This window comes from Phyllostomus discolor, chromosome 3, assembly GCF_004126475.2.
Source record: "Phyllostomus discolor isolate MPI-MPIP mPhyDis1 chromosome 3, mPhyDis1.pri.v3, whole genome shotgun sequence".
NCBI lineage: Eukaryota > Metazoa > Chordata > Mammalia > Chiroptera > Phyllostomidae > Phyllostomus > Phyllostomus discolor.
This window is the reverse complement of record NC_040905.2, coordinates 117,894,093-117,919,704: the sequence shown is the minus strand read 5'-3', so window position 1 is coordinate 117,919,704 and position 25,612 is coordinate 117,894,093. Positions and strand designations below refer to the sequence as shown.

General features: G+C 53.8%; 4 protein-coding genes and 1 long non-coding RNA gene across 16 annotated transcripts; 2 read left to right on the top strand and 3 right to left on the bottom strand.

Moving 5' to 3' along the window:
* The first annotated feature begins 38 nt into the window (after positions 1–38).
* Positions 39–5,285, top strand: ALDOA (aldolase, fructose-bisphosphate A). 4 transcript variants are annotated; one of them, XM_028509575.2, is made up of 10 exons: positions 1,174–1,309; positions 2,280–2,433; positions 2,628–2,754; positions 2,840–3,051; positions 3,514–3,568; positions 3,696–3,856; positions 4,189–4,272; positions 4,368–4,542; positions 4,695–4,894; positions 4,984–5,285. In XM_028509575.2, exons 2-10 carry the CDS (start codon positions 2,293–2,295, stop codon positions 5,077–5,079), a joined length of 1,251 nt encoding a protein of 416 aa, XP_028365376.1. In that variant the 5' UTR covers positions 1,174–1,309; positions 2,280–2,292; the 3' UTR covers positions 5,080–5,285. The 4 variants fall into 4 exon arrangements, with proteins under 4 accessions (XP_035877129.1, XP_035877130.1, XP_028365385.1 ...); XM_036021236.1 differs by lacking the exons at positions 1,174–1,309; positions 2,280–2,433 and adding an exon at positions 39–144; XM_036021237.1 differs by lacking the exons at positions 1,174–1,309; positions 2,280–2,433 and adding an exon at positions 118–175.
* A 2,343-nt stretch (positions 5,286–7,628) lies between these two features.
* PPP4C (protein phosphatase 4 catalytic subunit) lies at positions 7,629–18,248 on the top strand. Of its 4 annotated transcripts, none has more exons than XM_028532024.2 (9): positions 7,630–7,754; positions 7,973–8,139; positions 12,462–12,513; positions 13,025–13,075; positions 13,292–13,393; positions 13,994–14,167; positions 14,265–14,391; positions 15,176–15,365; positions 15,446–18,248. In XM_028532024.2, the coding sequence occupies exons 2-9, from the start codon at positions 8,042–8,044 to the stop codon at positions 15,573–15,575; spliced, it is 924 nt and encodes a 307-aa protein (XP_028387825.1). In that variant the 5' UTR covers positions 7,630–7,754; positions 7,973–8,041; the 3' UTR covers positions 15,576–18,248. The 4 variants fall into 4 exon arrangements, with proteins under 4 accessions (XP_035877123.1, XP_028387825.1, XP_035877122.1 ...); XM_036021229.1 differs by having other exon boundaries at positions 7,641–7,754; positions 7,936–8,139; positions 15,446–15,798; XM_036021228.1 differs by having other exon boundaries at positions 7,659–7,754; positions 7,909–8,139; positions 15,446–15,798.
* On the bottom strand, positions 11,898–12,179 carry LOC118499615. Its single transcript, XR_004902115.1, has 2 exons — positions 12,029–12,179; positions 11,898–11,991 (listed from the first exon to the last, which is right to left on the bottom strand). It is a non-coding gene; the product is annotated as an uncharacterized LOC118499615 (long non-coding RNA).
* Positions 16,637–20,990, bottom strand: TBX6 (T-box transcription factor 6). The gene is made up of 8 exons (XM_028532019.2): positions 20,308–20,990; positions 19,987–20,221; positions 18,845–19,112; positions 18,616–18,762; positions 18,306–18,376; positions 17,279–17,352; positions 17,015–17,198; positions 16,637–16,922 (listed from the first exon to the last, which is right to left on the bottom strand). Exons 1-8 carry the CDS (start codon positions 20,423–20,425, stop codon positions 16,709–16,711), a joined length of 1,311 nt encoding a protein of 436 aa, XP_028387820.1. The 5' UTR covers positions 20,426–20,990; the 3' UTR covers positions 16,637–16,708.
* A 500-nt stretch (positions 20,991–21,490) lies between these two features.
* Positions 21,491–25,069, bottom strand: YPEL3 (yippee like 3). 6 transcript variants are annotated; one of them, XM_036021232.1, is made up of 6 exons: positions 24,782–25,069; positions 24,044–24,226; positions 23,897–23,940; positions 23,594–23,702; positions 22,835–22,973; positions 21,913–21,985 (listed from the first exon to the last, which is right to left on the bottom strand). In XM_036021232.1, exons 2-6 carry the CDS (start codon positions 24,158–24,160, stop codon positions 21,933–21,935), a joined length of 462 nt encoding a protein of 153 aa, XP_035877125.1. In that variant the 5' UTR covers positions 24,161–24,226; positions 24,782–25,069; the 3' UTR covers positions 21,913–21,932. The 6 variants fall into 6 exon arrangements, with proteins under 6 accessions (XP_028387849.1, XP_028387858.1, XP_035877128.1 ...); XM_036021233.1 differs by having other exon boundaries at positions 24,801–25,069; XM_036021231.1 differs by having other exon boundaries at positions 24,901–25,067.
* Positions 25,070–25,612: the final 543 nt, after the last annotated feature.

Below are 25,612 nucleotides of genomic sequence, written 5' to 3'. Positions count from 1 at the left end.
GCCGGAAAGGGCAGGGGTCACTGGAGAAGGTTGGGGACATAGTTTGGGGGAGGGCAGGAGCTGCCTTTATAACCCAGCCCGGTTCGGCCTGGCTCACTCGCTGCTGACCAGGCTGTGCCCGCTTCTTCGGTCTCCTCCATCCAGGTGGGCCCCAGGCGGACACAGCTGGGGTGGGGTAGGGCTGAAGGTGTCCGGATTAGCAGGGGAGACCTAGAATGAGGGGAGAGGGGCTGAGAATGTATCTGGGAGGCTGACCAGCGCCAGACCAATTTTATTGGTAGTGAGATAGATGTCAGGGCCAAGGGAGAAGTTTCACAGGGGCTGACTTGCTTGAGCTGAGCACAGCCGGCCACTTGCCTCACGGTCTGGCTTTGCGTGACGCCGGGGCTTCAGGCAGGTCGGCCCCTGACAGAGCACGGACAGGGTGGCCCAGGCAGGCGGCCCCTGGAACCTGACAGGCACCAATGGGGCGCGGTTGGGGCGGGTCACCCAGAACCGCTGTCGCCTGGCTTCCAGCCAGCCTGGCCACCTCCTTGCGTTCACTGTGCGTCCACTCGCCTTTTCCTCGGCCTCTTACTCCTGGGCCAGTGACACAGGAAGGGGCGGCCCAGTGTCCCATAGCCCGCCAAGTCCAGCTTGCTGGCGAGGTCGCCAGAAGTCCTAACTCTCGATTCAGCAACCACGTGACACGCTGCACTCTGCAGCAGCGTACCGTCGGAAGCTGGGGCTGGGCCGGGCCTGGGAGGGGAAGCTGAGCTTCGGTCATCTCGGGCTCCTCCACCGGCGCACCCGCCCCACCACCCCACCAATCCCCATACCCTCCGGTGCCAAAAAACGGCTGAGTCACGGTGCCCCAAAGTGCGTCAGGCTGGGAAGAAAGGGAGAGGGGAGGGTCTGTACCCGCTCGGGATGTGGCCCGAGTCACGTCCGTAGAGGGTTGGGGGAGGGATCTTGTTCTCTCCGCCTCCGGGCTTCGCCTTTGGGGGCGGTGGCTCGCACAGTTCCTCGCCTGCAATTGGATGACCGGGCGCCTCCAGCCCCAGCAAAAGAAAAGGGGGAGAAAAAAAAAAAAAAAAACCCCGGCGGAGGGTGGAGCCGTGCTCTCCGAAGGCCCGGCACCACCTCCTTCCTCCTTTCTCCCCGCCCCTTGCGCCGCCCACAAGGGAGCTTAATAGGCTGCGTTCCTCTTGGAACGCGCCGCAGAACCAGGGAAGTAGTGACGACTGCTGCGTTCGCTCCCCCGGTCCAAGTCGCCATCCCGCCGCTCTCCACCGCTGCACCGCGCAAACCCGCCCCTTTCCTGTGCCAGGTGAGCGCTTTTCGCCACGTGCGAGGGCCAAGGACCATGGAGAAGGATCCTGGGACCGTGGCGGGTCGGGAGAGCCCCCTGAACCCGATCCTGGCATCACCGCCCCCCGCCCCATACACACAAGCTTCCAGCCCAGACCCCCAACCCTCTCTAGCTGGAGCTCACTCGGTTTACTGCGCAATGCGGAGGCTCTGCGCGCTGAGTCATGGCGGGGGAGGAAGCAGGACGAGATGAAAGGCCATCCCCTTTTCTTGCCGGGACCCCTGGTGCAAAGGATTATGGCCCCTTTGCCTCTTCAGGGATTTTAAGAGGCTGAGACGGGTGGGGGCCAGCTCAAATACTGCTTCAGGGTTCCGAAAGTGGGTGGTTGGCTCCGGTCCTGGGAGACAGGCGCCCCTGGTGAGGAGGGGACAACCCTTGGCAACGCCTGTTGCCCCATTAACACTTTCCCTGTCTTTTCTTATCGGGTGACCTTGATTCTGAGCCTGGACAGCTGCAGCCCTTCGAGCAGACGGGAGCGTGTTTCAGGGGGAAGGGGTGGGGCGCTTGCCTCTCCTCCACACTCTTACCCTGCATGAGCAGTGAGATCGGCAAACCTTACCCCTTTCCTCCTCCTCGGGCTGGGCTTCCTCTGCTGCCCTTTCCTAGGCTCTGATTTCCTCCTACCGTTTTCTCAACACCCTTTTCCTAAGGCCCTCCCCCACCCTGGGGTGGGGAAGCCTGACCTTGGAATGTCCTTGAGGCCTTGGTTCCTGTTCCAGCTGTGGGATCTTGGGTGGATTGGAAGGAACAGTCCTATAGCAGTCCGGAGATCTGGGTTCTAGTCTCAGATCTGTCCCTTGGATTGCTGTGTGACTTGAAGTATACAGACTTTTCTCTGCTCCGGGTCCTTCCAGACAAGGGGGTTGGGCCCCCTGCCTTATGCAGGACCTCCATATTCTGAAAGACTTCGGTTCGATTTTGCTTCTAGGCAAGGTGACCCCATGGCAAAGCGCAAGCCAGAAGGGTCCAGCTTCTGCATGAGCCACCTGTCCATGGCTCTGGCCTATTCCTTTAGCCCAGATGCCAGTGTGCAACCCCACCCTCAGCTGGGCCACACCCAGCGACACACAGAGTTAGGAAAGGTACAGGAGGCAGGCCTAATATAGGGAAGTTGGGTGTAGGGGAGAGCTGGGGACAGGAGGTACCCCAAAATCTGCTGGGAATGGGGCAGGGGAGGTAGGGAGCCTTTGCCCTGACTTCCAGGCAAGGGACCCTGCTCGTTGGGAGACATGGAAAGACCCAGCTAACTAGTTCTCCCCCTGTCTTCTCTGCCCAGAAACTGACTGGCACCATGCCCTACCAATACCCAGCACTGACTCCGGAGCAAAAGAAGGAGCTGTCTGACATCGCTCAGCGCATTGTGGCTCCGGGCAAGGGCATCCTGGCTGCAGATGAGTCCACTGGTACGGGCAGGACACAGTGAGGGGAGGGCCCAGGGTTGGGGGTAACAGGCGGATCCCCTTAAGACTGTGTGCTGCTCCCTTCCAGGGAGCATTGCCAAGCGGTTGCAGTCCATTGGCACCGAGAACACCGAGGAGAACCGGCGCTTCTACCGCCAGCTGCTGCTCACTGCCGATGACCGTGTGAATCCCTGCATTGGGGGTGTCATCCTCTTCCATGAGACACTCTATCAGAAGACAGATGATGGGCGTCCCTTCCCCCAAGTTATCAAATCTAAAGGTGGTGTTGTGGGCATCAAGGTGAGGAGGCTGGGCCTTGGGGTGTGAGATCTGAGATGAATCTGGGAAAGAGAAATCCAGAGTAATAGGCTAGGGGGCAAACATTGGGCTGGGAGCCTGGTGACTTGGGTGGAATCTGCCCCAGATCCATGTAAGGAAAGCTAGAAACTGTGCCCCCTGCTTGGTATTTTTAACCCTTGAAGTTGTAAGAGCAAGGCATTACCCTCACTGTACAGATGAAAACCAGAAGCTCAAGGCAGGGAAGTGTTTTGATCATAGAATTAGGAAGAAATAGGAGCCAGGCTCTTGTCAAATAACAGCCCCATGTGTCCTGCTCATAGGATCAGATACTGTAACTACATGAAAACATTTACAGACCCGGAGATGCCACTTGAGAGATGAAGGTGGGGGCAGAGTAGGGCTCTAGAGCAGAAAAGGGTAGCAGAGACCGCTTACCTGTCTTACGTTGTCCTACCCCAACAGGTAGATAAGGGTGTGGTACCTCTGGCAGGAACAAATGGCGAGACTACTACCCAAGGTGAGAATTGTTCGGCATCCTGCCCTACCGACTATCCCGTGCAGTCAGCGCCCCTCTGGGTGCCCAGGGTAAGTGGGAGCCACCTGCCTCCTCCTCTGCCACTCTGACTTCTGCATCCCCTCTCCAGGGCTGGATGGGCTGTCTGAGCGCTGCGCCCAGTACAAGAAGGACGGAGCTGACTTTGCCAAGTGGCGCTGTGTGCTGAAGATTGGGGAACACACCCCTTCATCCCTTGCCATCATGGAAAATGCCAACGTTCTGGCCCGTTATGCCAGCATCTGCCAGCAGGTGGGCTTGCATGTTCCCTACAGGCCAGCTCCCACCTTGTTTGGTTTCAGAGTGTCAGCCAGCCTGCCACCCATCCGCCAGGATATCTACATCCCCCAAAGCAGCAACTGTTCCACATCCTTACTAGTCATCAGGTTTGGTGCTGGGGACTCAGAGCATGGGGACAGGACAGGGCTCGTGTGGGTGGATCTGAGGAGATCCTGTCTCCTATAGCCCTGCAAAGCTGAGTCTTTGTCTTCATGGAGATAAGACCTTGGCCAGTGGCTCTGGAGAGCTATAGGTTGGGCTCCAGTTTAGGAGGTCTCATGGCTACTCTGTCCCCTCATCCACAGAATGGCATCGTGCCCATTGTGGAGCCTGAGATCCTCCCCGATGGGGACCACGACTTGAAGCGCTGTCAGTATGTAACTGAAAAGGTAGGTTGCCTGCCTGCCTGGGCAGTGTGGTGGGTTAGGTAGCTGGACCGTGGGCTCTGGGGCTGACTCCGGTCCTCACTTTGGTCCTGCCCTAGGTGCTGGCTGCTGTCTACAAGGCTCTGAGTGACCACCACATCTACCTGGAAGGCACCTTGCTGAAGCCCAATATGGTCACCCCAGGCCATGCTTGTACCCAGAAATTTTCTAATGAGGAGATTGCCATGGCAACTGTCACTGCACTGCGCCGCACAGTGCCCCCTGCTGTCCCTGGTGAGTCCCATACTCTCATATTGCCCTCTGGGAGATTGTACCCACAAACCTTATGCCCATTGATGTGATTTCCAGGTCAGCTTTTAGGAACTCTTGCCAGTGCCCTGAGTCTCTGACTACAATCCCTCCTGCCATTTCACCCTGTTTTACAGGGATCACCTTCCTGTCTGGAGGTCAGAGTGAGGAGGAGGCATCCATCAATCTCAACGCAATCAACAAGTGCCCCCTGCTGAAGCCATGGGCCCTGACCTTCTCCTATGGCCGAGCCCTGCAGGCCTCTGCCCTGAAGGCCTGGGGAGGGAAGAAGGAGAACCTGAAGGCTGCCCAGGAGGAATATGTCAAGCGAGCACTGGTGAGGATGAAGCAGGAGGTGGGGAGAGTGCTGGGGTGGATGGGATTCTGAGAACAGACCTTCTTACTCTGGCTCCTCTCCCCTCTTAGGCCAATAGCCTCGCCTGCCAAGGAAAGTACACCCCAAGCGGTCAGGCCGGGGCTGCAGCCAGCCAGTCCCTCTTCATCTCTAACCACGCCTACTAAACAGAAGTGTTCTAAGGTTGCCCCCTCAACACTCCAGGCCCAGCCCCCTCCCACACGCAAACTTGAAGAGGGGGCCTCATCAGGGGCTCCAGGCTGCTGTTTCCCACTCTTGCCTTCCTTGTGACATTGGTGCGTGGTGTTGTCTGTGTATGCTAACTCCAGTGCTCTTTCCAGCCCACTGCCAATAAACAACTATTTAAGGGGGAGTTTCTTGTTCCTGTCTATAGTGTCTGGGTCAGGGGAGGGTCCAGGGAGGTGGCAGAGTCCAGAAGAAAGAGACCTTTTTTTAAAAAAAAAAAAAAGATTTTATTTATTTTTAGAGAGGGGAAGGGAGGAAAAAAGAGGGAGAGAAACATCAGTGTGTGGTTGCCTCTCACGCACCCCCCTACTGGGGACCTGGCCCACAGCCCAGGCACGTCCCTTGACTGGGAATCAAACCCTTTGGTTCGTGGGTGGGCATTTAATCCACTGAGCCACACCAGCCAGGGCAGAAAGAACCCTTGTTCTATGTTCTTCCTTCTTAGGCAGGAAAAAGGTAAAGGGTGGGGTAGGCATTTCCTTCTTTGTTTTATAATTGCCCAGGGCTTCAAGAGGAGAACTTGTGAAATTTTCTTCAAACCACCAAGATCTCTTATCCCCTCTACCAGCAGCATCAGATAAGACTCATAATGGGAGAGTGTGTGTATAACTGCCTGCTGTGTGAGCTGCAGGGTCAGTCTCACTTCCAGGCCAAGAACTCACAGGTGCAGGTGGTCCTTGTGACAAAACAGCCACTGACGAAAGTCAAGATTTCCAGAGTCTGTGAGCAGGCAATTGAGTGTTCTATATGAGTAGGTGCCGTTATCATTGCTGGAGATGGCACTGTTTCTTGGTGGAAATAAGATTTTTTTTTAAGATTTTATTTATTTTTAGAGAGGGAAGGGAGGGAGACAGACATCAATGTGCGGTTGCTGGGGGTCATGGCCTGCAACCCAGGTATGTACCCTGACTGGGACTCGAACCTGCGATGCTTTGGTTCGCAGCCCGCGCTCAATCCACTGAGCTACACCAGCCAGGGGAAATAAGATTTTTAATGCACACCTTCATCTACCCTGTTGAGCTTGTCCATCTTCCCATCCAAATAGGAAGTGGGATTAGAGCTGGCTTCTTAGTCGTCTTGAGCTGTGGAACCTCTTGAAGAACCTGGAATCTTCTCCAACACCTCAACAGTGCAGACACAAACACAGAACTCAGGTTCCAGGTTAAGAACTGAGCCTGCAGCTGCTGCATTCCCTGAAGCCAGAATGGGGGCCATGCACTTATCCCTATGCCATGCCTTGAACCCTTCCCTAACCCAGGGTGGGGTGCAGCAGTATACACCAGAGTCTCAGTTGATAAAACATCCTAATCATAACCAGGGACCCAGTATTCCTGTCACTTCCCAAATTTCCTGATATGTACCTTTTTCTGTCTGAGCTCCCTGCAGGGGAGAAAAAAAATCCTGACCTTTCTGATCTCTCTGAACCTACCAAATCCATGTAGTGATAGGCACGGAGCCAATTTATCTAGGACCTTCTAGGGGTTTAAGAACTTGATTATTTCTTTGCACATTTGCATTTGTTGCCTACATACAAAACCAGCCTCTCCTGGTACCCCTCAAAACTTTAGCCCTCACTTCTGTGCCTACTGTTAACTGAAACATCTGAAATTAGGCACATGAAAATCTAAGGTCAATAGAAGATAGTGAAAAGGACATTCCAAAAGGGAGCAGCCTGTGCAAGACACCATGAAGTTTGCTTAAAGGGACTAGGGGAACAGAGAAACTCAAACAACACTTTAGGCAGTCTTGAACGTCTTAGGACAAAGTGAGTTCCAGAAAGTCTTAAGTAACAGCTTTCCTGGGTTGATATTTCAACCTTAATTCAAACCCAAAATTCTTAGCTATGCAAACGTGAACAAGTCACTTAACCTCTGAGCCAGTTCCCTCCTAAAAAAAAAAAAAGGAATAAAATTTGTAGACAACAGAAAGCAATTTATGGTTATCAAGGGGACCATTCTGTAATCTGGGAAGCCACGTTGACTGAGGCATAAGCTTGGTGCACTCCTGCACTCCTTTCTGACTCTAACTTCAAAGGTCCTGGCGGAGATTTTTTTTTTTTTTTTGTGGCAATGGAGAGAGAATTAAGCTGATACCCCTTCATTCATTAAATAACTACTTATATATGCCTATTGTGCCAGGCCTTGTTCTAAGCAGTGGGACTGCAAGGGTGAACCAAAGTTCCATTCCTCAGAGACTGTAATGGGGGAGGCCGCCTAAAACAGGTAAACGTGTAACAAAAAGTTACAAGACAGAGAGCCCCGGCTAAGCTTGAGTTTCCTAGAGCCTGGAGGTGACTCGGCTAGGGTGTCTCAGACCTCAGAGCGACAGTCCGCCTAGCCCACAATAACTTGCGTCCGCAAGGGGCTGACATCCGGTTCCTCCGGCTCCGTACCGTTCTTAGGCTCGAGCGGTGGGGTTAAGGGCGCGGCGTGGGAGGGGGAGGGTGTGTATGACGCCACATCCGACGCGCGGCGGAACTGCACTCCCTTTGCTGCCGCGGCGGGGCCGGAAGTAGAAGCGGCTGTGGCGGCGGCGCAAAGCTGAGGGAAGTAGGGAGGCAGGGAGCCGGAGAGCCGGAGCCGAAGTCACAGCGGCGGTAATAGTCGGAGACCCCTGTAGGCCACCGTCCCTAGCGCGGGACCGCGGGGTTCGATGGGAGTTAGCAGGGGGCAGGCAGGGCCGTGGGACGCTGCGAGGAGAGGCTGGGGGAGGGGGGCGGCCCAGCTCAAAATAGTTGCCCCCTCCCCCAGCCCGCTCTAAACCCTGGGACCCCGTAGGGACATTCTTATCCCGGCTCATCGTCACCTTTCCCAGGAGACCCCTGTGCGGTGCGGAGGGGGCGGCGGCCCCGGCTCTGACCCGCGCCGGGGGAGGGGTTGGGCCATGGCGGAGATCAGCGACCTGGACCGGCAGATCGAGCAGCTGCGGCGCTGCGAGCTCATCAAGGAGAGCGAAGTCAAGGCCCTGTGCGCCAAGGCCCGGTGAGTCCCCCGGCAGTGGGGAAGGGGTTCCACTGCCCAGGGGTTCTGGCTAGGGCCTGTCCAGCCGAGAACCTTGGGCCTGGCTCACCCTGGAAACATTCCCAGAAAAGAGCAGACTAGGGCCACTTCCCTCGAAGAGCAACCAGCCTGTAGGGGGAAGACGGCCCTGGGTCAAGACACTTCAAGTTTTGGGTAATGTGTTTTCGGCGAAGTTAGGGAAAGTAGTTAAACTCAGGGAAACAGCCCTATCGGTTGGGGCAACAGGCAAAGGATTTTTGGAGGATCTGAACTTCGGGGGTAGGCCTTGAGGAATAAGATGAAAAAAGGGGGTGACAGCAAGAACAGAAGTTCAAGGCAGAAAAGCTAAAGACTGTGGTTTATAAAATACTTTTAATTTCAGCAACAACCCTTAAAGTTGGGTAGTATTGTTCCCATTTTACAGATGAGGACTCATGTTAAGAGTCAACCAGCAAATAGGGGATGGAGTCCGAAGCCAGTTACTCCGTGTTCTGTCCTTTTCAAGCTGTAATGCATGGTGGGGTTGGATCAATGTGTGCGCCTAAGATGTGGTAGAAAGTAAGCCAGAGGGGAATTAAGCATCATAAAGAGGGAGGCCCAACTCAAGAGTTCTGTGGGAAGTAGGATGATGTAGTGATTAAGATCCCAGGCTTTGGCCCTGGCTGAGTGGCTCAGTTATTTGGAGTATTGTCCAGAACACCAAAACACTGTGGGTTTGATCCCTGATCAGGGTGCATACGTAGGGTAGGTTGCAGTTTCAGTCCCCAGTCAGGGTATGTATAGGAGACAACCCATCCACACTTTTTACTCCCTATCTATCTATCTATCTATCTATCCCAGCACCACGCCCGCCCGCCCTTTCACTCTCTCCCTTCCTCTCTAAAAAAAAATCAATGAACATATCCTTGGGTAAAAGTTAAAAAAAAAAAATCCCAGGCTTTGGACTCTCATGGCTATAGGTCAGAATCTGAGCTCTGCAACTTAGAAGCTGTATTGGTGATCTTGAGGTCTCTGAAACTCAGTTTTTTCATCTGCAAAGTGGGAGTAATAGTACTTAATAAGATGATTATAGTCAACTAAGTTAGGGCTTGGGATGAGGTTAGCATAGTGCTTTTGTACAGTGTAAGTGCACAACAATCGTTAGAAGTTGTTATCATTACAGTACTGTGTAGAAAGAGTGCAATACTGGTATGCTGATATGGACTGAAGACACCAGGGGAGGCTTCTAGGAGAAGGTGGCCTTGAGAGATGAAAATAATTTGGACAGCTAATGGGAGCAGGGCCAGTGAGGAAGACATTCCAAGCAGAATGACAGTAGGAGTAGAGACCCCAAGATATGTGGGCATCAGTGAGGAGACCAGTTATCTGCCTCCTCTGAGGCACTGTCTGTCTGGCTTCCACAGGCTGGAGAATTGTGAGAAAAGAGCCAGCAGAACTACCCTATATTTATTGAACAACAGGCCCAAACAGCTGTTAGTGTGGCTTTGTCCTGGCAAAGATTTTCTACCCATTTTCTCCCTGCAGCAATCTTGTGAGGTTGGAATTGTTTGCTCCGTTTTACAGAACGGGAGGCCGTGACTCCTAGAATCCTAGTGACTTGACGAAGGTCACCCAGAGAGAAAGTGACACAACTGTGCTCTGAACTTCTGGCCATCAGGCTCTTTGCTTGGCTTCACCCCCACCCCCATTGCACCCCAGACCTGTAGCTCCCTGCATGGGTTTGGTGAACAGGCAAAGCTTCTTTTTAAATGCTTGTCTGTGGCTTTTCCATGTTTTGCTTGCTTCCTCTGTCTCGATGGGCATTTTTAGGAACTTAAACCAATTGCTACCTGGCACCATTCTTTTTCCCAAAAGTCTTATCTCCCCCTACAGGACCTTGGTCATTTTGGTGGTGATGTTAGCTAATGTTTGTGTAGCATGGTGGAGTTTTCAGACTAACAGAGAAGTGACTTTATATATATATATATTTATTTATATTTATATATTTATATTCCCCATTGTTCTTTGCTGCAGCCCAGTGAATAAGTGGGGCAGGGTTAAGTATTTCACAGAAGAGAAAACCAAGCCTCAGAAAGGATGTCTTGCCCCCAGTCTCATAGCTGGTTGGAGGGGAGGTTGGTTTTGGATCCAGGTCTTTTGCCGTACTCCATGCTCATGGACAGCCAGGCAGAGACATTTGGGCTGTGTGAGAACTAGTGGGCAGTTACAGAGAGCTGGTGTGGGAAGGTTCTGCCCAGCTGAAACTGAGATGGAGCTAGGAGGTACTAGACTGAGGCCTGAGTTAGCCACTGTCATCCCAGGCCCAGTCTGGAGAAGGGCCAGTTCTAGCACTTGGCCATGGCACCTCCTGGGGACCCACCCAGGACCCAGACCCAAGGCCGGTAGTGTCAAGAGCTTCAGCTTGCTCAGTGGGCATGCAGACTCAAACCCTGGGAATTACGGTGGCCTGAAGTGTGTGAGCCTAAAAAGTCAGCATATTCGAAGGGTGGGACTTTTTTTTTTAATATTTACCCAAAGATAAATTTATTGGTTTTGAGAGAGAGGAAGGGAAAGAGAAACATTGATATGGTGGAGCAACATGGGTTGCCTCCTGTATGTGTCCTGACTGGGGATCAGACCCACAGCCTTTTTGGTACATGGGATGATGCTCCAACCAACTGAGTGACCCGGCCGGGGCTGAAGAGTAGAGTGTTTTGAATCAGGTGGTCCTCAATATAAATTCCATCTCTATGAACAGTATGACCCTGGTCAAGTCATTTTACCTCTCCAAGTCTTTGACACCATTATGAAACTCAGTGACATTCTTCATATCCAGGGACAGGCCCTGGCACTTTGGTAAGCAGTTACGAAAGTCATGTTAGTTGTGGAAGTAAAGGTGAGCAGGTATGAGCCTTGAGGGGGCTGGTGATGTGCTTGGTACAAGTGACGGGCATGGGGTTGGAGGCTGGGCCTGGGCCTGGTTCCTCCAGACCACGCTGGGGCCTTACTAGCACTAGGGTGGGGTTTTGACTTGTAGTGTGGAAGGGACTGGCATAAATTCTCAGGCAGTTGGGCTCCTGGATTTCAATTTAGACAGTCCTTCAGCCTTGGGACCTTGATCCTGCCCCTTCTAAGCCTCAGTTTATTTGTTAGATGAGGATGAAAAGAAGCCTCCCAAGTCAGTTGGAAAGGTTATAATCAGTATAAAGGATGTTCAGCACAAGTTGTAGTACAGGTGGGAGAGCCTGGTTCTCCGTGACCCCTGAGACTACAGCCAGTGCCTTCTTCCATTCCCAGAAAGCCAAAGCACACCTCCCTGAAGCTGCCTTTGTTATGAAGAGCACCCTGAGGGACTGGGGAGGAAACCCTGAGTTGAGAGGGGCCTCCTCTAGTGGGAGGACATGCAGAAAGAGTGAGGGCTGAGCAAGTGCCTAGACCACATCAGAGTGGCCTGATGAAAGAGCTCCATACTCTGGGAGCCAGGCTGCCTTGGTACAAGTCCCACCTGTATGACTTCAACCATTTTCTTCATCTGAGAAGTAGGAATGATCACAGTACCTGCCTTTGAGGGTGTGGTTTGATTGCATGCATCATCCATGCAAAGCTCTTACTGCAGCTTGGCACGTGGTGTGAACTAGAATGTTCACTGCTGCTGTTATTGAGGATAAAATCTGGGAATAACGGTACTGCTTAAATTGGGTGTCTGAACCTGACAGTGGTTTTGTGTCATGCTTACTGAGATAGAAGTAGATTGTACTGCAAGGACAGGTGAAAGGACGAAGTCCTCACTTCTCTAAATACGTAGTGAAAAAGTAGCAACACTGTTTCACATTGAAGATTACTTTGATGACTAGCCTGCCCAGGACAGGTGCCTGTATGCCTTCCGACAGACTTGGGGCAGCCCCCTGTGATGGGCAGAGAGGGACTGTAAGTGTTCAGCCAGGGGCACAGCCTCACGGCACCCCAGGCTGAGGGAGCAGCGGGAGCAGAGGGCTCTGTGGGAGAGGAGATCTGTTTTTTGGGAGTGCTGGATGCATGAAAGGGAACAGAGAGGTTGGGGGGTGGTCAAGGCTGGGAAAATCCCAGCCCACTTGGGAGGGCTTTGAAACCTAGAACAAGTGTTTGGGCTTTGGCCTGTTGACAGTAGGGGAACCATGGGTGTTGAGAGCAATGGGGGCCGTGGTCAGCCTGTCCTGGAGAAATTGCACACCTCACTCCTGCCCTATAGAGGTTCAGGGACTGCCGCATACCCTCCCATCCCCCCATAAAAGAAGGTCAGGGATTGGCCTGGCCTGGCTGTGGTGACCCTGGTCTTCTGTCTCCAGAGAGATCTTGGTAGAGGAGAGCAACGTGCAGAGGGTGGATTCGCCTGTCACAGTGAGTACTCTCTGTCCCTCCAGAGCCTGGCTAGGTCTTTTAGGCACAAATACACTCCCAGTAGTCTTTTGGGCTCTCTCATCCTTGGGACCCCCATGTTCAAGGGACCCTCACTATAAGAAATGCATGTTTTGGGAAGGGTCTTTTGATTTGTTGGAGGGATATGCTTGGTCAGGGCAGAACGGCTTTTAATTTGGCGAGTGATTCTATGCCATGTGTTCCTATGTGTTGTTATTAGTAACTTCATTCTGGGTACCTTAAGGGGAGCAGGGAAAGGGCCAGGTCCTCCAGGAGCGGAGATCCACCTGGAAAGACCTGGCTCTAGCTCTTGCCCAGGGAATACTTGGCACTCAGTGTGGGGTGGAGGTTGATTCCAGACCAGGCTACCTGGAGTGGGAGAGTACATTTTGGGCCCTGAGAATAGAGGTTTAGCCAAGAGTGGTAATTTGAAGATAGCACCCAGGAGCAGAGGCTTTCAGACTGAGGTCCCATCCACCTTCTCACTTCCCAGGTATGCGGTGACATTCATGGACAATTCTATGACCTCAAGGAGCTGTTCAGAGTGAGTGTGGGTAAAGACTGGGGAGGGTGACCTGGAGGGTTGACTGGAAGGGCCCTTTGAGAGGGAGAGTTGGAATTTGGTGAGTGGAATGGGGGCAAGAGGCCTCTAGTTAGGTGGGCCCTTTGTGGGAGAAGGGCTTCATCTTGACTGAAAACGGGCCACAGTGGGGAGTAGGGGACAGTTTAGGACCAAGCAGAACCTTCTCCCTCCCCCCAGGTGGGTGGCGACGTCCCTGAGACCAACTACCTCTTCATGGGGGATTTTGTGGATCGTGGTTTCTACAGTGTTGAAACGTTCCTCCTGCTGCTGGCACTTAAGGTGGGAACTGCTGTCTTCTGGAGCCCAAACCTGGGCCACCTCAGGCCTGACCAGTCTGCATCCTTTTCGCCCTCCTCTCCTGCTTCATCCACCCCCAACTCTGAGCTGTGCTGCTGGTGATGACAGATTCTGCTTGGCAGGGTGGTCACAGAAGCTTTCCTTGACTTGGGGCCATGTGATTGGGCCCCTAGAGGATGAGGTCAGAGGAGTGGCATTGTAGGGGGAGGGAATAAAGGCTCTGTGTTCAGCAAGTGACAAGGGGTTGAGTTCACCAGGATACAGCATCCACTGGTGGGAGTGGTTGTAAGGGGCCAGATGACAAAGCACCTTGAATATCTTGCTTAGGACTTGGTCTCTTATCTTGTAGGTAAAGGAGGAGTCATTAGGTCTGTAGTTGACGGGGTGGGGGGGTCAGCTTTGTATTCTCTGGAGGAGGGACTGGGAGCCTGTGAGGTGGGTGCAACACCATTCATACAAGAGATGACATCAGTCTGGGGCAGGGTGGTGGTGATGAGGATGGAGTGGGGCTTGCAGATGGGAGGAGATTAGGAGGAAAGGACAGAGCCGAGACCCCAGCCCTGGCTTGGTGGTTACATCCAGGTTCGCTATCCTGACCGAATTACCCTAATCCGGGGCAACCACGAGAGCCGTCAGATCACCCAGGTCTATGGCTTTTATGACGAGTGCCTGCGCAAATATGGCTCGGTGACCGTGTGGCGCTACTGCACTGAGATCTTTGACTACCTCAGCCTGTCGGCCATCATCGATGGCAAGGTAGGCTGGCCACAGTGCTCCATGGAGGTGGGTAGGAGGGGTGAGAAGGGTGCTGGGCCTCAGCCTCCCCACTCTCCTGCTTTGCTCTCCCGTGTAGATCTTCTGTGTGCACGGGGGCCTCTCCCCCTCCATCCAGACCCTTGACCAGATCCGGACAATTGACCGAAAGCAAGAGGTGCCTCACGATGGTCCCATGTGTGACCTGCTCTGGTCTGATCCTGAAGGTGAGGGCAGGTGGGGCAGGGACAGCTGGGCTTTACCCTTAGTTTGGCAAGAGACTAGGGGAGCCCTTTGGTTAAAGCAAGTACCTTGAAGGGACAGTGAGGCCAGGTAAGTTGTGGGAAGAGTAGAACAGGCTGGTCTTCATTGGTGTCCGTGCTTGACTTGGGGACTGGCTGGCACCCTCAGAGCAGGAATGTGGGAGGCTGGGCATTTTGAGCTCTGATGGAATTAGGCCTGTATATCAGAGGCTTGTTTGAAAAAACTGTTGGCGCTCTGTTTGTACAGGGGTTTCTGTAGAGATCAGATACCTGGAATGGTAGACCCCTGAGAACCCCTCATTTTGTGGGGTTCCCCAGCTGGTATAGAGCAAAGCTGAGATTAAAAGTCAGGTATCCTAGGTCCCAGTCCAGAGCTCCTTGTGCTCCATGCCCGACCGCCCTCTTACTACTCCTAGACAGCCCTTGTGCACGCCTGCTATGCTGGTGTGGTTCTCAGGAGCACCTCCTTTCACTCTTCTGTGCCTAGTTGGACAGTAAGTTGCACAGTCACTGACTACGAGGTGGCTCCAACTACCAGGAAAGTCTTTCTTCATTGGAACTTATCTGCTTCAACATTTGCTTCCTGTCCCTCAGGGCACCCCCTGCCCCCTGAACAGATTTAGGCTGTGTCCTCTTGCCCCACAGGGCTGATTGGGGGAGGGGGGGCAGGATATTCTTCGAAGGGCAGAGGGCCATCAGAGAAGCCTTGAGGGACATCTCTCCCTATCTCTCCCTTCATTTACCTCAGACACAACAGGCTGGGGTGTGAGCCCCCGTGGGGCTGGCTACCTATTTGGCAGTGACGTGGTGGCTCAGTTCAATGCAGCCAACGACATTGACATGATCTGCCGTGCCCACCAGCTGGTGATGGAAGGTTACAAGTGGCACTTCAATGAGACTGTGCTCACTGTGTGGTCGGCACCCAACTACTGCTACCGGTGAGCTGTGTGGGTCAGGAGGTCACAGAGGGGGTGGGGACCTCAGCTGACACACACTAACTGCTGCTCTCTGACCACAGCTGTGGGAACGTGGCAGCCATCCTGGAGCTGGATGAGCATCTCCAGAAAGATTTCATCATCTTTGAGGCCGCTCCCCAAGAGACACGGGGCATCCCCTCCAAGAAGCCTGTGGCCGACTACTTCCTGTGACCCTTTGGTCCCTGCCCTCCCCCTCCAGCCCCTCTGGCCCTTGGACCACTGTGACGCTGCCCTCTTCTTCAGATGGAGGCTGGGCATGGAGGGCTGCCCCCAGCTCTGCTCTCCCCACAGAGGGCACTTCGATGGTGAGGACTTTCTCTGGAGAGGCTCGGAGCCGCCGCTCCATGCTCCTCCTCTCCTTTCTCCCCACCTGAACCATGAAGTTTCCAATAATTTTTGTTTTTCTTTTTTTTGTTTGTTTGTTTGTTTTTAGATAAAAATTTTGAGAAAAAGAAAAAATTCTAATAGAAGAAATATGGTCTTTGGGTTTGTGTCAGATTTGATTGGGGGTGGTAGAGATGCCAGCCTGGGACCAGGGTGCACGCCGGGACCTTGACTGCCCTAGAGCCTTGGTCCCCACAGGAAGGTGAGGCTCAGGCCACTTCACTTGCGTGGAGCCTCCTGGTCCCCATCCACTGACAGTTCTAGGTAGAGGTCCGTGTTCTCTGAGACAGTTCTATTCTGAAAACAATGAGTGTCTCAGGACATTGATTCTGCCATTTTCTTGAAGAGGAGCCAGGCCCAGAGCAGGTGGACTTGCTCATGTGCACAAGATCAAGCATCTGGAAAAATGGCAAGTCTAGATCGGGGTGGTGGTCTCCCCACAAAAACCTTTGCTTACCCAGTCCCTCCCAGGGCCAAACACCATTAGCCCAATGTTTCCAGAGCACTGATGTCTTTTCAGTTTTATTAGCAAAAATACTCTGTTCCTGAGAACAGATTGGTGTGGCTCACACTGGGGCCAGGAGATATGGCTAGCTGAGCTCCAGGGTGAAGCCGGGGCGTGGGTAGTGCTGGCCCAGGGCCCCATTTGGCCAGGCAGAGCCTCCCTCTATTCACACAGAGGTGAAAGTCGGGAAGGGGAAGCTGGCCCCAGCTGGACTCCCAGCAGCTTAGCCAGAGCTTTGAAGCCAGAGGGGGTGGGAATGAAGTCAAAGTGTGAAGTGGGGTGGAAGAGGCCCAAGGCAGCCATTTGGTGTGAGGGGTGGGGCCAGTGGAAGTGAGGGAGCTATAGGTCTGGGGGAAGGGAACTGGAAGTTTGTGGTGGACAACTGAGGGAGGGAGGCAGAGGGGCTAGCAATGACTCAGTACATAGGCTTGGAGCCTACATCGAGGTAGGCCCCGGGCCCAGGATAGGGTAAGGGCAAGGGACCCCCTTGGAGGAAATGGGAGGCAAAGGATGCTGGGTGTGCAGCTGCTGGGTATCCTGAGCCTCCTGGCCCAGGCTGCAGCTCTAGGGATGCAGCTGAGTAGGGCGCAGGGCACCCAGAGTCTGGAGCCTGAGGAAAGCTGGGGTTCCTGAAGTGGAGACAGGTATCAGAACAGGTGAGGGACCCATCCACCCACCCCCAAACTAGAACAACCCAGTCCTGTGCCCTTGTCCCACTCACCTGGTTGGGAGGTGACTGGGGGCCCCATGGAAAGCTGCAGGGTGCAGAAGGTAGGCCTCAGCACTGGAGCTACCACATGGAGGAGCTGGGGCAGGGGCAGCTTCCCTGAGAGCTGGGGCCTGCTCTGGATCTGACTCACGAATATCTCCACCCAGTGTGGAATCGCAGGGGCCACCTGGTGCATCTAGGGAGGTGGAAGAAACAGGTTCAGCTAAGGAGGATCAGCATCTGAGGCTTGGCCCCATCGCTATTGGGACTACTCACCTCCACTCCCACAGGCCTCTGTAGCTACTGCCTCTGGGCCTCGAAGTTTCCTCTTAACACGAGCGTCTCGCTCCCTGGGAAGTACAATGATAATAGCACCAGGTGCCAGGCATTCACCCTCTCAGGGACCCTATTAAGTTTTATTATTATACCCATTCTACAGAAGAAGGAACTGAAGGCCACAGAATTCAATGACTAGAAAGTAGCAGAGGTGGGGCTTATTCCACACTTAGAACTTCCTGATGGTTTCCTATTGTATTTAGAATCAGTGGAAACCTTCCAAAGCAGCTAGGCTCATCCCACCTTTCTCTGGCCATCTCCACTGCCTTTCAGGCCCCTTTTCTGGCCCCTCTTCACCTGCTTAACTCATCCTTGTCTCAGTTCATGTATAACTTCCCCCCAAGAAGTCCTCTGACCTCCCATATACCATATCCTCCCTGATAACATTTATCAAGTTACACTGTTAAATTTGTTAGGGTAATCTTTTGATTAATGTCTGTCTCTTCTGCTTTGAGGGCAAGGGCCAGCTCGGGCTGTACTCAGAATAAAAGCCAAGGTCCTAACTAAACCTCACTTCTGTCACTCCACTCCAGCCACAGCACAGGTATGTTCCCACTGCAGGGCCCTTGCACATGTTGGTTCCACTCCCTGGCATGCTGTTCCTAAATGTCCACATGGCTCCCTTCCATACTTCCCTCAGGTGTTTTCTCGAATGTCTCTTCTCAGTGAGGCCTTTCCAGGCATCTTAGCTAATACCTCACTCCAGTTCTTCCTGTCTTCCTTGTTTTATTTCTTTTATCTTTAGAACTTATCCCTAATATATGCCCACCAGAGTATTCCATAAGGACAGGGCTTTGGTTTGTCCTATTTACTGAAGGAGCTATTGTGCCTAGAATTGTGCCTGGCACATAGTAGGTGCTAAATAAGTATTTGTTGAATCAATGAATGAATAAACAGTGTCTGGCACATAGTGGACAATTAATAAACATTTGTCGAATGAATGAGTGAATGAATGAATGGTGCCCACCTCTTACAGTTTCTGCCATTCTCCCGGAAACCCTTGGCAAAGGGGTTGGCTGCAATCTTCAGCTGTGTGATCTGGGGGCACACATTCAGAGTCAAAGCTCCTGCAGCCTGGGCAGAGTGTCACCACCCACCACCCCTGCTGACATCGGGGTCCTTATTTTCCGGGCTGCACCCGCTCTGCCAGTGACTACAGTGTAACCTTGATTTAGAGTAAGTCTCTTTAAGGGCATGCCATATATATATATATATATATATATAGGCCACCACCAACACAAGACAAGAAACACTCCCCCTCAGGCAGGGTCACTCACCCGTGGGTTCTGGTAAGCTGTCACAGAGATGAACATGGTCTCAGGGAAGCGGAAGGAAGCAACACCCCCCCAGTGTTGGCTGCAAAGCTGGGTGGCCCGCACTAGGTGTATGCGGGGCTGATACTTGTGCATGGAGTGCAAAATCAGCTGGGAGGGAAGAAACAGGAGTGACCCCTTGCCCTGGGCCCCACGCCCACCCCCCACCTTGGGGTTCCAGCATGGGCCTCACGTGGCCATGAGGGTCCAGTGTGCTGTTGGTGAGCTTGACACGATGAAATGACACAGGCTGCCGCATCCAGTGAGCACCCGTGGCAGGAGAGTCAGGGTGAATGTAGACACGGTCAGGCAGGCGGGGCTCTGCCTTGCCACTGGGCTCCCAGCGCCGACCCTGCCAGCGGTAGCGAGCTCCGTCCACTGGTACCACATCGAGAAGAAACAGGTAGCGGGCCTCGAGGTCCAGGCCAGTGACTGATACTCGGCAAGCAGGGAACATACGTCTGGATAGGGGAGAAGATAGGAGAGGCCTGAAGCAACCCACCAGCCAGAGGCAGGTACAACACCAGCAAGGGAACAGGGCCACCAGCTCAGGGTTTTGTCAGAGAACATTCAAGCTGGAGTTAGACCTGAGGGCAGGGTCTGGAAGCTTATTTCATCCCACTTTTGTAGACAGGAAACAGAAAAGACAGGTTAGACGATCTGGCCAGGGTCAGAGCTCGGACTCCTGACTCCTCAAAATCCATTCACAGAAGCAGGGGTGACACTCTTTTTCCCTGGAAATCTTGCTAGGAGCCTCCTCGCCTGATAACCAGCACCAGAATCTATAGCTGCTGGACAAACTTGCTTGGGTGGGGGGCGGGGGAAGCCCTGCTTTCATTGGGTAGAAGATACCATGCTAGGCCTGAGCTCCTGGCCTAGATAAAGACCCCCCACTCCAACCAAGGCCACACACTGAGCATATTCTTGCCACCAGGGTGACCCTGGACCTAGTCACATACAGACAAACCCTAACCCTAACCCTGATCCTAGCCAGATTTCCCTGATGCTGGTTACTGGCTGGCCCTTGACCTTAGTCATAGTCTGAACCCCAACTCTAGCCACAGACTGACTATCTAAGTTATAACCCAGCCTGACTTTCTGACCATGGCCCAGACCTATGACCTTTGCTATAGGTTGGTGTCTAAACCAGCCACAGACTAAACAGACTCCCCATAACATGTCTGATCCAGTCACTCAGTAACCCAGGCCACAGTCACATTCTGAACTTAGGCAGGGCTCTAGCCCCCCTAGAAATCCTTAAACCTAGCCCCATCACCAGAAATTGCATTTCCCTAGAGGCCCCCACCAGAAATGTGCTGGGTCGTTTGACCTCACCTCCCAGCTTTGGTGATGATCATCTCTGTTCCCACGGAATTAAACTCTTTCCACAGCTCCTGGTTCTCCAGGCTCAGGCTGACTCCAGGGAGTGAATGAAGGGCCTCTGTGGCTGGGGGAGACGGCTCAGTGCCCAGGGCTGGGGGCAGTGGGGGCAACGGTGGAGGAGCAGCCAGGGTGCGGGAAGCAGCCTCAATACCCGAGAGGAAGCAATCCAGTTTGGGAGTGTCCAAATCTGAAGATGGGGAGAGAATGAGGAGCCAGCCCAGGGTCACAGCACCTCCCCCAAATCCCTACAAAGGAGCTAACCCCAAAGCTCACCAGGATAGTGGTAGCCCTCTGCCAGGGCAGGCAGGAAGCTGGAATCGGCCACTGGCTGGGGGGGCCCAAGACGGTAGCTGGTCCCCAGTGAGGGGTACAACTCTCTTGGATGATACATGGAGTCTGGCCTCAGGACACGCTGCCTAGAGTTCCCTGGTGCTGAGAGATACCCTGCTTTATAGCTTGCAGCTCAGCCCCCTCCAGACCCAGCATCACAGCCCCTCCCTCTTTGAGGCCCTGGAATTGGGCTGGGGTGGATACCCCTGGGGCCTGGAAGGGGTCCCAGAGGGGGCCGGATACCTGGGTACCCTCCTTTTCACCCCTCCCCCCAAGGCTACATTAGCCTCGACCCCCTGCCCCCTCATTACATAATTAACTCCTCGGCCTGATTGATCCCCGGGGCTTGGACGGGGACGCAGTTTGGCGCTTCCGGCCAGCTGGTCCCCGTTCCCACGGGGGGAGCCCCAGCTAGGGACAAGCTACTGAAGGGGCGGGGCCTGGACCCTGAGTTAGAGCCTGGAGTTCCTGGGGCAGACCGTGGCGCCTTATACTTTTCTGGCAGATGACCCACCTCCTTCTCCCCACCTCCCATTCACTTGGAGGACCGGGGAGTGGAGGGACAAGCCTGACTAGAGGGAAAGAGCAGGGCTGAAGGCACGCAGCCTGAGCATATTAGTACACAGGGCACTGGAGTCCGTCAGCCGGAACCCTGACGTCCTTCCTGGTTCTCATTCTTCACCCTCATCCAAGTCTCAAAAGTTTAGAGGTGCCCACAGCTCTACAGTCTGGCTGGCGCCTGAGTTTCACAGAAGGTCCTGTGCTGGGGAACCCTGGGAACTACACTTCCCAGAAGGCCCAGTGCCCACTCCGTGCGGAGAAGATAGAGAGATGCTGCTGGGGCCATTGGAAGTTGTAGTCGGAGAGTTGCCCCTGGGTGGTAGCAAAACGCTCAAGCTAAGATGTAGATTAGCTGAGGTCAAGGTCTATGGAGCCAGAGTGGGTGTGTGAATCACGACCTCTCCTGTGTCCTACAGATGACTGCAGCCAGGCCCCTGGAGCGCAGCCAGCCACCTTTGCCCGAGGTGCCTACCGGCTGCCTCACTGGGGCTCAGAACGGAACGGGTCTATAGAGGCAGGAATCTGCACTTGAGATCCCCCTTTTCGATTCCACACGAGCCTGGGGCTGTCTCCACTCCATTGTTTTATTATATACAAATGCTACAGAACAAGGGGAGCAGACACGCGTGCGGTAAGAGGGGCCCAGTGGGAGGAGTTCACAGGGCAGATGGTGCACTGGGCTCTGAAAACAGTACACAGGCCGTATCTATAGGATAGGCGGGGCAGGAAGAGGTTAAAAAATGAGATCCAAGCCAGCCAGATCGCAGGGAGGTAGGGGGCGGGGGTGGTCGTCCACCTTCTGATCTCCCCCCAAGGTCACAGTGCATGCAGTAAAATATAAGTACAGGAGCTGGATCCGTCCTCCGCAGGGGCTCTGAGGGTCCAAAGCTCCCTTCTGGCAGCGAAGGGAAGCCAGTGGCGCCCCCTGGCGGCCAAGCCGGGCTGGAGCCACATGCGGAAAGAGCAGGGGTCAGTCCCAGCCATTGTCTTTGATCATGTGGTTGAGTTCAATGATGTACTTCCCCTCTTTGTACTTCTGGCTGCTCTCGAAGGCCTGTTCCTGAAAGGAGGGGAGAGGCTGTCATCCCTAGAGCAAGGGCCTTACCCACAGGGATACGGGTTGGGGCATAGATATGACTGGCCCTATTTCATATATGAGAAAACTGTCACCCAGAGAAGCCTAACCACCTGCCCACAGACATAGAGCTGGTAAGTGCCAGGGCAGAGTTTCTCACTAACAGACAGATAGAACTCTTTGAATCATGGGTACTTTTTAAGTACTAATGTTGGCTCCAACAATGATGACATAGAAATTTCTACAAAATCCAGGGATTACAAACTGGTAGCCTGAGGGCCAATATTGGCCTACATGTGTGTTTTGCTTGCCCAGCAGAGAGTTTAATAAAAATAACTTTGAGCCCTGGCTGGTGTGGCTCAGTGGATTGAGTGCAGGCCTGTGAAGTGAAAGGTCGCTGGTTCAATTCCCAGTCAGGACACATGCCTGGGTTGTGGGCCAGGTCCTCAGTTGGGGGCATGTGGGAGACAACTGGTGGATATTTCTCTTGCACATCAATGTTTCTCTTCCTCACTTTCTCCCTCCCTTCCTTCCCTCTATCTAGAAGTAAATAAGATCTTTAAAAAACCCCCCAAAACTTTGAAATACTAGCATATAGGCAGGCCATGCTCACTCCAGCATGGCACAGACTCCCCTCACCTCCCCAATCTATGTTACCCCTTTTACAGATGCACAGTGCAAAAAAGTGCTGGCCCTGCAAGCATTTAGGTTTCTGACTTCTAAACTGGCCACCTCTTTATTTTACAGAGGTACAGAGAAGCCAAGTCACCTGTGCAGGGACACAAGGCAAATCTGTGGCAAAACCAGGGGTGAACTCAGGTCAGGGCTGTCTGCCTGTCTCTGCCTGGGACATCCACATCACCAAGGCACCATAGCTCCAAGCAACTGCAGTTTCCCAAGAGCATCTTCTTTTGTTGCATCTAATCTGATCCCCATAACAATCTTGGGTGCCAGGTGGTGGCTTTATCCTCCACTGCCAGATAAGGAAATGAGACTCAGAGTAGTGAAATCAGATCCTGGACAGCAGTAGTGGCAATGAGGGCAGTGGAAAAGGAGGCCCAAGTTCTGTGTTACTGTGGGGTCTTGGGCAATGTTTCTGATCCTCTGAATGGTAACAGAAGCCAGGGTCAAGGATTTAGAGTTAAAAACAAAACAAAGTAGGATTCTAGTCCCTATTCTGTTTCTTGCTGGATGTGTGACCTTGGGCAAGTTACCTAACATCTCTGGGCCTTTCTTCTGTAAAGTGAAGATAATAATAGACTCTACCTACAGGATTGTTGTAAAGACTGAATGAGATAATGGTATATGCTGAGCACATAGTAGTGTATAGCAATAAGCCTTCATTAAATGGTAACTCTGATTGTATCATCATCTCTAAAATGGGGGTACTTGTCCTTGTAAGGAGAGGGATGGGTTAAGAGAGAAATTCTAAAAGCCTTTGCAGGATGTGAGAGAAGAAAATATGGTCAGGGGATGAAAGATTGTTTGACTTGTGTGAGCTGGGCCTATACACTCTGAAAGATGATCAGATGATCTGCTTGTGATGTGAGGTCATGTCAAAGGCTAGCCTCAGGTCAGAGGTCACTGACTCACATATTTCCAGCCCAAAGTGGTCTTGCAGTTCTCGCAGTGGATGTCAGCGACAGCATGAAGGCCTGTCAGCAGCACCCGCTCCTCGGCTGGCCCGCAGCCCACGTTCACCCTGTGGGGATATGGGGGCAGTCCCAGGGAGGGTCCCATCACAAAGCCCACCTCTAGCTTGTCTCCAACAGTGTCTGTCCTTAGCTTCTTGCCTGAACCAGGGGATTTTGGGAATCTCAGCATGATGCCATGGGTCACAGGTCACAGGTCACAGCAGAGGTCAGGGAAAGAAAAGAAGGGAGGCCGCATACTCACACAGAATTGAAGAGGTAGGCACGCCCCTGACTGCCTTGGAAGGACTAAAAGATGGAAAGGAGAGAGGAGGGGGTCAGGGTTATTGGTGGAGAACTACCAAGCACACCCTCTAGCCTCCCATTCCAGCCCCAGCTGTGACCTGGTTACCTTGGAGATGAGGTCGTCGTGGTTGGCCAGGTGAGCACGGCAGTGGGCACAGCTATACCTCCGGTGACAATCATCCAAGTAAGCCTGAAATGTCTTGGGCTTTGAAATCCGCACCATGGCGGGGGCTGCAGGCAATGGCCCCACTCGGGGAGCAGCCCACGGGGAGCAAAGAGAGCCCAGTGCCTGTCAAGGAGGGAGTGAGTGGACTGTCAGGACCCCAGCCACACACATGAAGCCCCACCCAGGGCCATGGGGACTCTCTCTGTCACACTTGGCTGCTGTCTCCTCTCCCCAGAGCCAGCAGCCTCTCCAGGGGCCAGAGCTGGCTCAGTTTTGACTCACTGAGGAGGCCTCAAGTTGCATCAGTGGGGAAACTGAGGCTAGGAGGAGCCCATGATGAGTCACCCACCTGCTTTCAGCCTCACCCCTGGTGACCTGGCAATTGAAACTGGAGGAAGGGGCTTTAGAGTAGATGAGCTGTCAGTTCTCTGTTTAAGGAAGCTTGGAAGGGTTGGGATTGGGTGGTTTTTAGGACCTCGTCTGAACTGTGGAGTGCAGAGCTAGGGGGCGACTTCACTTAAGGTACAGGGAGTTCACCTAGAGAGATGGTCCCTCACCTGGAGAAGGCTGGAGGCCTCACTGAAGTTGGAGGGTCACCGAAGAGGGAAAGGTCTCTTGCCTAGGGACGCTGAGGCCTTCTATGCCGAGGGACTCGTAACTGCACGTACGGAAACTTACCTGAGACCGCGGGTCTCACCTGGGGCGCGGGTGTGGGGAGCGGGCGCCGGGGAGGGGGCAGTCCTCACTGGCGGGCGGGGGCGCGGGGCGACGCACAGCCCTGACGATGCGGGCCTCACCTTGCCTGGGCGCGCGGGAGCCGGTCCTCCGGGGTGGCTGGCCTGGGAGTAGGGGGCGCTCCTGGTGGGCGCCGTCCCCCCCCAGGCCCTGGTTCCCAGTCGCCGCGACTTGTTTACACCGAGACCAGCTGCTGCCGTCGCTGCGGCGGGAGGGGGAGGGGGTCGGCCCCTGGTCCCGGCGGTCGTCGTGGCCAATCAGCGCACAGCATGCAAATGAGGGGGCGCGTCACACCACGGCGGGCGCAGGCCTGGGCTGCCCTTCCCCCTGCTCTCGGCTCTGGCCGGCCCGGAAATGCGGCGGCTGTGGCCAGCAGTCCGGCGGGTCGGCCCGCAGGGCCGGAGTCCGGTTGCCCCTCTGGCCTCCGGTGGTTCTGGAAGGGGCACGTATCTGAGGTACCTGACCGGAGTGGGGTTAGGAGGGGGACGTGTCCCGATGCACGCCCCCGGGGGACACAATAATCAAAATTATCTGCGTTACCTACCGCTCGTGCCTCACTCAGTCTCCGCAGCAAATCCTGAGGCAGCTTCCGCTTTATTGTTCTCATTTTACAAGGAAACTGAGGTCCAAGGAGGTGTAGCAGCTTGCTCGAGATTATCCAGCTGATAAGAGGCGAAGTTGGGATTCTCACTTTGGTCTGAGTCCACCGCTTTGGCCATGATACCAGGGACAGACTCTTGGAATGGATGAGCTAAAGGTGGCCACCGGTGTTAG

What these genes read in the sequence shown, in the direction of transcription:
- PPP4C (XM_028532024.2), top strand. Translation starts at nt 8,042, where the DNA reads ATGGCGGAGATCAGCGACCTGGACCGGCAGATCGAGCAGCTGCGGCGC. An exon ending in GCTCTGGTCTGATCCTGAAG is followed by an intron (nt 14,392 to 15,175) that starts GTGAGGGCAGGT and finishes CATTTACCTCAG; the next exon opens with ACACAACAGGCTGGGGTGTG. An exon ending in GCACCCAACTACTGCTACCG is followed by an intron (nt 15,366 to 15,445) that starts GTGAGCTGTGTG and finishes CTCTGACCACAG; the next exon opens with CTGTGGGAACGTGGCAGCCA.
- TBX6 (XM_028532019.2), bottom strand. Translation starts at nt 20,425, where the DNA reads ATGTATCATCCAAGAGAGTTGTACCCCTCACTGGGGACCAGCTACCGT. An exon ending in CACTGGACCCTCATGGCCAC is followed by an intron (nt 18,763 to 18,844) that starts GTGAGGCCCATG and finishes CTTCCCTCCCAG; the next exon opens with CTGATTTTGCACTCCATGCA. An exon ending in CCCAGTCACCTCCCAACCAG is followed by an intron (nt 16,923 to 17,014) that starts GTGAGTGGGACA and finishes TCTCCACTTCAG; the next exon opens with GAACCCCAGCTTTCCTCAGG.
- ALDOA (XM_028509575.2), top strand. Translation starts at nt 2,293, where the DNA reads ATGGCAAAGCGCAAGCCAGAAGGGTCCAGCTTCTGCATGAGCCACCTG. An exon ending in GGCTGCAGATGAGTCCACTG is followed by an intron (nt 2,755 to 2,839) that starts GTACGGGCAGGA and finishes GCTCCCTTCCAG; the next exon opens with GGAGCATTGCCAAGCGGTTG. An exon ending in ATGCCAGCATCTGCCAGCAG is followed by an intron (nt 3,857 to 4,188) that starts GTGGGCTTGCAT and finishes CCTCATCCACAG; the next exon opens with AATGGCATCGTGCCCATTGT.
- YPEL3 (XM_036021232.1), bottom strand. Translation starts at nt 24,160, where the DNA reads ATGGTGCGGATTTCAAAGCCCAAGACATTTCAGGCTTACTTGGATGAT. An exon ending in ACGACGACCTCATCTCCAAG is followed by an intron (nt 23,941 to 24,043) that starts GTAACCAGGTCA and finishes TCCATCTTTTAG; the next exon opens with TCCTTCCAAGGCAGTCAGGG. An exon ending in GATGTCCCAGGCAGAGACAG is followed by an intron (nt 21,986 to 22,834) that starts GCAGACAGCCCT and finishes CCCTCCTTTCAG; the next exon opens with GAACAGGCCTTCGAGAGCAG.